The sequence below is a fragment of the Panthera tigris genome, chromosome C1 (assembly GCF_018350195.1).
Source record: "Panthera tigris isolate Pti1 chromosome C1, P.tigris_Pti1_mat1.1, whole genome shotgun sequence".
Lineage (NCBI taxonomy): Eukaryota > Metazoa > Chordata > Mammalia > Carnivora > Felidae > Panthera > Panthera tigris.
The window spans coordinates 38,065,759-38,078,311 of NC_056667.1; the positions used below are offsets into that span (position 1 = coordinate 38,065,759).

General features: G+C 37.7%; 1 protein-coding gene across 4 annotated transcripts in view; it reads right to left on the reverse strand.

The window, feature by feature from the left end:
• The window catches only part of SPATA6 (spermatogenesis associated 6), a 147,789-nt gene that overhangs the window by 115,878 nt on the left and 19,358 nt on the right, over window positions 1–12,553 (reverse strand). For all 4 annotated transcript variants that reach the window (XM_042997064.1, XM_007077235.2, XM_042997063.1 and 1 more), the window contains exon 3: window positions 11,868–11,916. In XM_042997064.1, the coding sequence (XP_042852998.1) occupies window positions 11,868–11,916 (49 nt within the window). The remainder of the gene's footprint in view (window positions 1–11,867; window positions 11,917–12,553) is intronic.

Below are 12,553 nucleotides of genomic sequence, written 5' to 3' on the forward strand. Positions count from 1 at the left end.
GGCAGGGACACTCCCATTCATAGCCTTTGAAGGATATATTCTCAGCCTTTAAATCTTCACCTGAAAGCATTTTCAATACCCCAGACACCAGGTAAGCACTAATTCCCAGAAGCTTGAAAAGCAAGAGCTGTAATGAAACTGCAATGTTTCTCTACAGGCAAGAGAAAACAATATGGACAACTACTAATCCACTACAATATAAATAAAAATCGTATCTGTTCTGTATCCAAGTGTTGAAGGGAATGAGGTCAGAGAAGGTATTAATTATAAATTTTTAAATACAAAATACATTTCCTAACCAAAGGATTATAACACTACAAATAGCTATCTCTCAATTGGATAGTTCCAACAGTCATAAAAATAGTAATGAGACAGTTATATAATGCATTATGATATTTTATGAACTCCCAACTACCAGATACCTAGTATGTGCCAGGTATTGCCATATGCATTAGAGATATGGCGGTAAACAAAACAGAAAAAAAATCTCTACTCTTATGAAACTGCCACTCTGTTGAAAAAAAAAAGAAAAAAGAAATAATATATCAGTGCTAGAAAGAAAAACAGGTGGACCATTCATTCCTATTTTCCCTATGCAAATACCTGTTGTCTTGGTGGAACTATTAAAAGCATATTCTTTTACTCAAAATATCCTGGGTATATAATAACTCTAAAGATAATGGAATAGGTACATAGCAAAAGGTGCTATTTTAGATACTTTGGTAAGAAAAGGCCTCTTATTATGATGATAAATTTCAGCAGTGACTGGAAAGAAGTGAGGGAGCAAGCAATATGTTTATATGTAAGAGGATCTTTTCAGACAGGATATACTGTGTGTGTGTGTGTGTGTGTGTGTGTGTGTGCTCGCTCATGTAGAAGAGAATCTGTAAAACTTCACTGAGAAAGGATGAAAATCCATAGTATCAATAAAGAAGTCTATGAAGTAGAAAAATTTTCAGTCATTTCTTGCCTAAAAATGGTTGCGAGGGTACAGTTTCAGCCATCAATCAGTTAATTCTGGTAAATTCCAGAATTAGAATAGTTTCCCTAAAGAGAACGCCTTCTCTATGAATATAAAATTACCTTATTATGGCTTTTAATACCATTGACACTTAATGTCATTTTATATATCATATATTTCCCTAGACCATAGGTGATTCTGGATCTCTGGTGTTTCCTTAGAAGTGTAGATATGGTGTGAAATGGAACTGGTAAATTCCCCAGTAATAACACTAGTAATGATAACAACACATCATCAACAATAATAAACAAGGGACATTTTAAGTGTTTAGTGTGTGCCCAAAACTGTTCTAAGCATCTTAACTGAGTTACTCATGGATCTGGCCATTTATCAAACTGTCCAGTTAAGGGGGTCCTCGGATCTCCCTGAGCATTTTGACCATGCTCAATTTGCTCTTAGATGACATAATCTTAATTAACAAATACTGGATTTTAGACAAACAAGTACTTGTTAGTTTTATATGTTACACAATGGAAAATGATATATGTGACTCACAATCCCAAAAGTAGAATACTACTGGTAAGTGGAAATTCTGGAACAGTCCACAATTGTTTCAATCGTTTCAATTCAATTCATTACTTGAAGTTCTTCTCTTTGCTTCCATTGACAAAAAGTCTACTTTACTTCTATGGATTCAATTTTATACCTTATTTAAAGGATCTGTTTCTACCATTTCTACCATCATTCTGTGTTTAAGCCTAAAGGCTTGACACTGTGGAGGCTCACTGTAGGGACACCTATGAGAAGTCTCTACAGCTTTCCCTTCCTTCCCCCTTCCATTGGAGACCTATGTGGCTTTTAGAAAGGTTACACATGTACCACTTGAACCAAAGTACATGTGTGAGTTAAGTAAACAGCATATTGTATTTCCCCACCCAACTGTCATTAGAATAAATCTCAAAACTTGATGAAAATTATGGAACACAGACCTCCTATTCTTAAGAATATCATAAGAAGATATGAGGCCTGAAGCTACTGTAATTTTGCTACCATGAATTTTACTACCATAAATGAGGTGAAGATTCAAGAAGATATAATGATTATGAATGTACAAACAATTAAAACAGAGCTTCAAAATAAATATATCAATATGGGTCCAATTATGAGAAACCACACAAGGATAATTTAATATAAAAAACTATTAACTATAATGGGAATTAAAATAATGAGGGATTATCTAGCTATAAAGATGTAAAGAGAACTTAAAAGAACTTAGGAATAGGGCGCCTGGGTGGCTCTGTTGGTTAAGCGTCCAACTTTGGCTCAGGTCATGACCTGTGCTGACAGCTCAGAGCCTGGAGCCTATTTCAGATTCTGTGTCTCTGTCTCTCTCTCTCTGCCCCTCCCCTGCTCAAACTGACTGTCTCTCTCTCTCTCTCTCTCTCTCAAAAATAAAATGAAAACATTTAAAACATTTTTAAAAAAAGAACATAGGAATGACAGATAAAAGAAACAGTCATTATTCCTGAGGCTCAGAGGACCCAATGAAGGGTTCTCCCCAAGCTCTCCTCTCCAGTGCTGAGATCCAGAACTTGTTAGAGAGCAAACAGCCTTTGCTCACTGAAAGAGAGGAAAGTTGCTCACTTACTAGGAATCTACCTAAGGAACTTGCCAGAAATCATTCAACTAGGGTGCCAGGGAGGCTATTCACAGAGGTGTTTAACCAGAGGCACTTCAATACAAAATGACAAACAATACACATTACAAACAGGGACAGCTAGAGGAAGCTGCTGACAGCCGCCCTGTACGTAACACTAGAACACCAGGGAAGCTTCAAGGGCCTCAGGAGTCTGGTGCTGGAAAAAGCCAAGCTCAGCACAAGATAAACAAGCACACCAGCACCTGGAAGTAAAACCATTTTCCTCTGTACTTTACTCCAGGGCCCTCTACTGCATGAAGCTTCAGTGCCAGCTGAGGGGGGGAACAAAAAATTAAAGTTACCAGATCAGGGAAAGGAGTTAAGATGGTGGAGCAGCATGGAGACCCTGAACCTGTCTCATCCCTGAAACACAGCCAGATCAGCACCAAACCATTTTGAACACCTAGAAATTGATCTAAGGATTAACACAACAATCTGCATAAGTTGAGCAATGGAACTCAGCAGGTACACAGTGCAGAGAGGTGAACTGGGGGAGAGAAAAGCCATGGACTGTAGAGAGCTGTTCCTGTGGAGAGAGGACAGAGAAAGAGAAAGGGGGAGAGAGCAGCACTCTGGGATAGTGCAAGAAAAGCACTCCCCTGAAAGTAGCTGGAGAGAAAGAGAGAAAAAGAGTGAAAACATATGCAGGGGACTGAACAAGAAATCTGTTCCCCAAAACCATGGACAGGAAGAAAGGAGTGGGTTTCAATACCACCTGGATTCTATAAAGAGTAGAGCACAGAGTCTGAAGTTGCAGAGCTCAGTGACTGGTGGTGCTCTGGTGAGGAAGCAGGGTGAATCCCCAGGAGCAGGTAGTGGGTTCTGAGGGGTCTGTGGGCCACATGGTGAGAAGCAGTTCACCAGCTTGGAGTGCATTTGGTAGAGGCCATACAGCCTCCCAAAAAGCAAAGGCCCCAGCAGACCCTGGAGAACAACCACGTTTGCTGGTATTGGGACAAAGACACAAGAGTGTGGTGAAACCTGGTGCCGGCTATGTGTGGTGATTTGCCATAACCTCTGAACCTCTGCCACTGCAAGACCCCATGAACATTTTCTGGAGTAAGCCAGCACCAGCCATTGCTCAGTGAGACCCTCCCCCAGAGAGTAAGCATGGGCCCAAGCCATGAGGGTCTCTGAAGTGAGGGGTTTTGAAACAACCCCATCTGAGATAAAACTGGAGAGAGGTGCCACCTGGCAGGCAGACAGCTCAGACACAGGCAGGGTAGAGGCGGGGAGTGGATGGAGGCCTGAGACAAAGGAGCGGTGCTTGATCATGGGTCAGTGAAAGCATGACGTTTCTGTGCCAGAGACTAGGGAATTGGGTGAAGCCATTTCCACCCTCCGCACACATGCAAGCTTACATGCACGCTGTACTTATCTACCCCAGTAAGCTAAGCAGAACCGCCTAGTGGAGAATGGAGCCGTTACACCAAACCCCACCCAACTGCACCCTCCAAGCACATCCCCTACAAGACCAGCACAAGACACTCCACCTGCTTAGTGTACGGACTATAGAAGGATTCATAGTTTCAGTTTAAGGAGAAACTGGATGTAACTTCATTAAGGTTTCATTCGGTTTGCTGGTTCATTTATTTGTTCGTTATCTTTGCTTCTGTTTTTGCTTAAATTTTTTTTTCTTTTTTTTCTTTATTTTCTTCCTTATTCTTGGATACAAAAAGAGAAAAATTTATTTCTATTTTTATTATTTTTTCACGTTATTTTTTGTTTTGATTTTTATTCTATTTCATTTTCCTTATTCATTTTTTCTATTATATAAGTTTTTTTAAGTTTTAAACTTTTTTACCTTTTTGTTCTTTTGTTTCCCTATTTTCTCCATTCTATCCAGCTTCTTTACACAAGCAGACCAAAATAAATCTAGGATATAGCTTCCTTTATTTGAATTTGTGTTTTGTTTTTAATTGATTAATTTTTTTCTTCCTCCAAAATGAAAAACAAAGGAATTCACTCCAAAAGAAGAGGAAGAAACTACAACCAGAGGCTTAATCAACACAGATATAAGCAAGATGTCTGAACTGGAATTTAGAACCACGATAATAAGAATACCAGCTGGGGTTGAAAAAAGCATAGAATCCCTTCCTGTGGAGATAAAAGAAATAAAATCTAATCAGGATAAAATTAAAAATGCTATAATCAAGATGCAATCTCAAATAAATGCCACAACAGCAAGGATGGATGAAGCAGAGCAGCGAAACAGCAATTTAGAAGATAAACAGAAATTTAGAAGATAAAATTATGGAGCATAATGAAGCAGAAAAAAAATAGGGAAACAAAGGCAAAGAGCACAATACAAGACTTAGAGAACTTAGTGACTTATTAAAAAGAAATAACATCCAAATCATGAGAATCCCAGAAGATGAAGAAAGAGAAAAAGGGGCAGAAGGTTTATGTGAGCTCAAATTATAGTGGAAAACTTTCCTAATCTGGGGAAGGACACAGACATCAAAATCCAAGAAGCACACAGATCTCCCATTAAATTCAACAAAAAGCAACGATCACCAAGGCATTTTCATAGTCGAATTCACAACTACACAGATAAGGAAAGAATTATGAAAGCATCAAGGAAAAAAAAAAGTTCTTAACCTGTAAGGGAAAACAGATCAGGTTCGCAGCAGACCTATCCACAGAAATTTGGCAGTCCAGAAAGGAGCGCCAGAATATATTCGATGTGCTGAATCAGAAAAAATATGTGGCCAAGAATTCTTTATCCAGCAAGGCTGTCTGTTATTCAAAACAGAAGGAGAGATAAAGAGTTAACTAGAAAACCAAAAACTGGGAATTCGTGACCACTGAATCAGCTCTGCAAGAAATTTTAAGGGGGACCCTTTGAATGGAGAAAAGACAAAACAAAACAAAAAAGACCAAAGCAACAAAGACTAGAAAGAACCAGAGAACATCACCAGAAACACCAACTCTACAGGCAACACAATGGTGCTAAATTCATATCTTATAGTACTCACCCTAAATGTCAAAGGACTAAACATTCCAACCAAAAGACACGGGGTATCAGAATGGATAAGAAAACAAGACCCATCTATATGCTGCTTACAAGAGACTCATTTTAGACCTACAGACACCTTCAGATTGAAAGTAAATGGATGGAGAACCATCTATCAACACAGTATTCATGGTCTTTTCAAAAGACCAAAAAGTCTTTGACATTCCAAAAGGTCAAAAGGAAAGTGGTATAGCCATACTTATATCAGACAACTAGATTTAAAAATGAAGACTACAACAAGAGACGAAGAAAGGCATTATATCTTAACTAAAGAGTCTATCCATCAAGATCTAACAATTATAAATATTTATGCCCCCAACGTGGAATAACCCAAAAATATAAATCAATTAATCACAAACATAAAGAAACTCCTTGATAATAATACCATAATACTAGAGGACTTCACACCCCACTTACAGCAATGGACAGATAATCTAAGCAGAAAATCAACAAGGAAACAATGGCTCTGAATGACACAATGGACCAGGTGTACTTAACAGATATATTCAGAACATTTCATCCTAAAGCATCAGAATACACTTCTTCTCAAGTGCACATGGAACATTCTCCAGAAGGGATCACATACTGGGTCACAAATCAGCCCTCAACAAGTAGAAAAAGACTGAGATCATACCGTGCATATTTTCAGACCACAATGCTATGAAACTCGAAATCAATGACGAGAAAAAATTTGGAAAAACCATGAATACTTGGAGATTAAAGAATATCCTACTATACAATGAATGGGTTAACCAATAAATTAAAGAGGAAATTAAAAAGTTCATGGAAGCCAATGAAAATGAAAATACGACAATCCAAAACCTTTGGGATGCAGCAAAGGTGGTCATAAGAGTGAAGTATACAGCAATCCAGGCCCTCCTAAAAAAAGAAGAAAGGTCTCAAATACACAACCTAACCTTACACCTAAAAGAGCTGGAAAAAGAACAGCAAATAAAGCCCAAAACCAACAGAAGAAGGGAAACGATAAAGATTAGAGCAGATATCAATGATATCAAAATAAAAAAACAACAACAACAACAACAAAACCCAAAACAGAACAGATCAATGAAACCAGGAGCTGGTTCCTTGAAAGAATTAAAAAAATTGATAAATTCCTAGCCAAACTGATCAAAAAAAAAAAAAAAAAAAAGGACCCAAATAAATAAAATCACAAATGAAAGAGGAGAGATCACAACCAACACCACAGAAATACAAACAATAGTAAGAGAATATTATGAGCAATTACATGCCAACAAATTAGGAAATCTGGAAGAAATGGATAAATTCCTAGAAACATACCATTCCTAGTTCACTACCAAAACTGAAACAGGAAGAAATAGAAAATTTGAACAGACCCATATCCAGTAAAGAAATTGAATCAGTAATCAAAAATCTCCCAACAAACAAGAGTCTAGGGCCAGATGGCTTTCTAGGGGAATTCTACCAAACATTTAAAGAAGAGTTAACACCTATTCTTTGAAACTGTTTCAAAAAATAGAAATGGAAAGAAAACTTCCAAACTCATTCTACGAGGCCAACATTACTTTGACTCCAGAACCAGACAAAGACCTCACTAAAAAGGAAAACTACAGACCAATTTCCCTGATGAACATGGATGTAAAAATTCTCAATAAGATATTAGCAAACCAGATCTAGCAATTCATTAAAAGAATTATTCACCATGATCATGTGGGATTTATTCCTAGGATGCAGGGCTGGTTCAATATCCACAAATCAATCAATGTGATACATAACATTAATAAAAGAAAGGATAAGAATCACATGATTGTCTCAATAATAGATGCTGAAAACGCATATGACAAAATACAGCATCCTTTCTTGATAAAAACCTTCAAAAAAGTAGGGATAGAAGGATCATACCTCAAAATCATAAAGGTCATATATGAAAGCACCACTGCTAATAATATCCTCAATAGGGAAAAACTGAGAGCTTTCCCCCTAAGGTAAGGAACACGACAAGGATGTCCACTCTCACCACTGTTATTCAACATAATGTTGAAAGTCCTGGCCTCTGCAATCAGACAACACAAAGAAATAAAAGGCATCACAAAGAGCAAGGAGGAAGTCAAACTTTTCACTCTTCGCGGACTACATGATACTCTATGTGGAAAACCCAAAACACTCCACCAAAATCCTCCTATGACTGATACATGAACTCAGCAAAGTAGCAGGCTATAAAATCAATGTTCAGGGAAACAAAAATAATATAAAAGTAGAGAGGGAGACACACCATAAGAGACTCTTAAATACAGAGAACCATTAATGAGGGTCGCTGGTGGGGTGTTGGGAGGGGGTAGAGGTTAGAGGGGTGAGGAGCATTAAGGAAGACACTGGTTGGGATGAGCACTGGATGGTTATATGTAAGTGATGAATCACTGAATTCTATTCCTGAAAATTAATTAATTAATTTTCATAATTTACAGAATTTACAGAAATCGGTTGCATTTCTATACACCTATAATGAAGCAGCAGAAAGAGAAATCAAGGAATTGATCCCATTTACAATTGCACCAAAAACCATAAAATACCTAGATATAAATCTAACCAAAGAGGTGAAAAATCTATACACTGAAAACTATAGAAAGCTTATGAAAGAAATTGAAGAAGACACAAAAAAAAATGGAAAAACATTACCATGCTCATGGATTGGAAGAACAATATTATTAAAATATCTATACTACCCAAAGCAATCCACATTTCAATGCAATCTCTCTCAAAATAACACCAGCATTCTTCACAGAGCTAGAACAAACAATCCTAAAATTTGTATGGAACCAGCAAAGACCCTGAATAGCCAAAGCAATCTTGAAAAAGAAAACCAAAGCTGGAAGCATCACAATTCTGGGCTTCAAGCAGTATTACAAAGCTGTAATCATCAAGACAGTATGGTACTGGCACAAGAATAGACACATGGATCAATGGAACAGAATAGAAAACCCAGAAATGGACCCACAAACGTATGGCCAACTAATCTTTGACAAAGCAGGAAAGAATATCCAATGGAACACTCTCTTCAGCAAGTGGTACTGGGAAAACTGGACAGCGACATGCAGAAGAATTAATCTGGACGCACTTTCTTATACCATACACAAAAATAAACTCAAAATGGATGAAAGACCTAAATGTAAGACAGGAAACCATCAAAATCCTAGAGGAGAAAACTGGCAACAACCTCTATCTCCTTGGTCGCAGCAACTTCTTATTCAACATGTCTCTGGAAACAAGGAAAACAAAAGCAAAAATGAACTATTGGGACCTCATCAAGGTAAAAAGCTTCTTCACAGCAAAAGAAACAATCAACAAAACTACAAGGCAACCCATGGAATGGGAGAAGATATTTGCAAATGACACATCAGATAAAGGGTTAGTATCCAAAATCTATAAAGAACGTATCAAATTCAACACCCAAAAAAAACAATCCAGTGAAGAAATAGGCAAAAGACATGAATAGACACTTTTCCAAAGAAGACACCCAGATAGATGGTTAACAGACACATGGAAAAATGCTACCATTCATCATCAGGGAAACACAAATCAAAACCACAATGAGATATCACCTCACACCTGTCACATTGGCTAAAATTAACAACTCAGGCAACAAGAGATGTTGGTGAGGATGCAGAGAAAGAAGAGCCCTTTTGGGGCACGTGGGTGACAGTCAGCTAAGTGTCTGACTTTGGCTCAGGAGTTCAAGCCCCATGTCAGGCTCTGTTCTGATAGCTCAGAGTCTAGAGCCTGCTTCAGATTCTGTCTCCATTGCTCTCTGCCCCTCCCCCACTCACACACTGTCTCTTCTCTCTCTCAAATACAAATAACATTAAAAAAATTTTATTTTTAAAGAGGAACACTTTTGCACTGCTGGTGGGAATGCAAACTGGTGCAGCCACTATGAAAAACAGAGGCTATGGAAGTTCCCTCAAAAATTAAAAACAGAACTACCCTGCGATTCTACCCCTAGTAGAATTTCACTACTAGGTATTTATCCAAAGGCTACACGAGTGCTGATTTGAAGGGCACATGCACCCCAATGTTCATAGCAGCACCATTGACAATACCCAAAGTATGGAAAGAGCCCAAATGTCCATCAACTGATAAATGGATAAGGATGATGTGGTGTATACACACACACACACACACACACACACACACACACACAATGGAATATTACTCAGCAATCAAAAAGAATGAAATCTTGCCATTTGCAACCACGTAGTTGGAACTAGAGTGTATTACGCTAAGCAAAATAAGTCAGTCAGAGAAAGACAAATAACATATGATTTCATTCATGTGGAATTTAAGATAGAAAACAGATGAACATAAGGGAAGGGAAGCAAAAATAACTGCACATTTAGTATGTTTTTAATTTTTCATATTAATAAGGTTATTGGACATTGAGAGAAACTAACACAAAAAAAAAGTAAAAGAAAAAGGGGGCCACAGCTCTCAAGGGAGGTCAGAGATAGACTCATGTGGAAGTCATCAGAATATAGGAAATACATGAAGCCATGTCTTAGGTGAGTAGAATATAAGGAGAAAGTAGAAAATAAATAAATTAAGAGATCAGAGAGGTAAAGCCAGTGGAATAATAATACTTAAAGACAGAGAAGAGAAAGATGAGTTTGAGAAAGATACCAAAAAGTGGAATCAGTAAGGTACAAAGAGACCTAAGAGAAAAACCAAATCAGGAAAAGCAAGGCAAGAAAGTTTCCAAATAATAAAAACCAATAAGTACTCTTATAGACCCAAAATTTCAAATCAAATAGAAAAAAAGGATTATGTTTTTAACAAGACAATTTCAGAATGATGAAATTACTACCTCATATTTATATATAACAATATGCACATAGTACTAGATAATACTAGAGTTTATATTTTCTAGGATACACAACACAATTGACCAGATACTGAAGAAGATGTTCAAGAAATATTAAAAAAGCATTTACCCACTGGCACCAAACTGCCACCTAGCTAATCTGCCACAGTGAAAGAATATCAAGAACTAGAACATCTATAAAAAAAATAAAGGGGCGCCTGGGTGGCGCAGTCAGTTAAGCATCCGACTTCAGCCAGGTCACGATCTCGCGGTCCGTGAGTTCGAGCCCCGCGTCAGGCTCTGGGCTGATGGCTCGGAGCCTGGAGCCTGTTTCCGATTCTGTGTCTCCCTCTCTCTCTGCCCCTCCCCCGTTCATGCTCTGTCTCTCTCTGTCCCAAAAATAAAAATAAAAAACGTTGAAAAAAAAATTTTTTTTAAATAAATAAATAAATAAATAAATAAATAAATAAGATGTTAACATTGGCCATAAAGAGTTCTCTGGAGAATAATTATTAAACTGTAAGTTTCATGAAGATAAGACAATAAGCTGGCCCTATTCCTCCCCATATGCCTAGATTCCAGCATGGTGCCAGGTTCCATGTTTCTACACTGCTAACATCCCAATGGAAGAAGGGGGGAAGAACAGGTGACACTGCTGATGCCCAATTTTGTCAGTGTTTTGATCCACAGTTCCATATTAGACCAAACTGGTGATCCCAGATGTCTAATTACAAGGATAAATAACAGAGCTTTTCATTTCATACCCAGAGCTTGAATAACTTATTCCCAAGTATGTATACATGCATTGCTGCTCTCAAAAATAGTTGTATCTTTTTATAGTTGAATCCTGACACTTTGAGGAATTTACTATTATCCACAGCCTTGAAAATGTCACTTCAAATAATTTATTAACATATTGGACGCAATATAAAACACAAATCATATATATTTCAAGCTACCATTACTTCAATCTTCTATTATTTACTCTATGAAATTTGTAATACATTGAGGTTACAGGCATATGCTTGTTTGCAGGGCAAAGCCCCACACAATGTGAATCACTATCTTTACATCAAAAACACTTCATATCATCTAAATCAATATAAAGTTCAAGTAAGTCTCTTTGATTTCCGCACATCTAACATAGAAAAAGGAAAAATTCCTAGTCACTCTGCAGCACGTGCACATTTTATTATTTCCAGGTATATTCTGAAAAACGTTTAAAAAGTGTTTTAGAAGTCTCAGCTCAAGATTTCTAAAATCCTTCATGGACTCTTTTTTTTAACTTTTATCTAACCCAGGATTAAGCAGAACTCTAAAATGTCCTAGAAACAGGAATTAAAAGTTACAAACTTACATTCAAGCTGTGCAACCACATCTCCAGGGTCTACTGCTTCAGGGAACACCTACAGTGGGAGAACACAGAGGGAAGCAGGGTGGAGAAGAGGAAGTGAAAGGTACATACACATAAAATAGTCTTTGTAATTCCCCTCTCATTCCCAAAATATTCCTTTTTCATCCATAGAAACTTTGGACATTATTGAGAACTGTCACTTCCTCTCTGCTTCCCACGATCACTATGGAAGCTCTGACAATCAAACAAACACACATTATGGCTGGCTGGCTCTCCCTCTCCCAACTTCACCAGGGCTGCTTCTTAATCTGAACTCCTCCCCTGTTGTTCACCATGGTCATACTGGCCTTCTTGGTGCCCCTCCAACTCATCAAGCTTATTCCCAGCAAGAAGTCTTTATATTTGCTATTCCTCTGCTTAGAACGCTTTTCCACTAGACCTTCAAATAACTGATAACTGTCTCATAATTCAGTTCAGCTTAAATGTTATCATCTTCTCTGACCACCCTTTAAAACAGATAATCCCCTGAATCCCTCAGTTCCTCTCTGTTCCCTCACGCTCCCTTTGTTCTTTTCATGACACTTATCACTATCTAAAATTATTCTATTCCTGCGTTTACTTCATTATTGTCTGTTTCTCCTATTACAGGGAAAGCTCCAGGTGGGGAGGCTGTTTGTCTTGTTTACCCA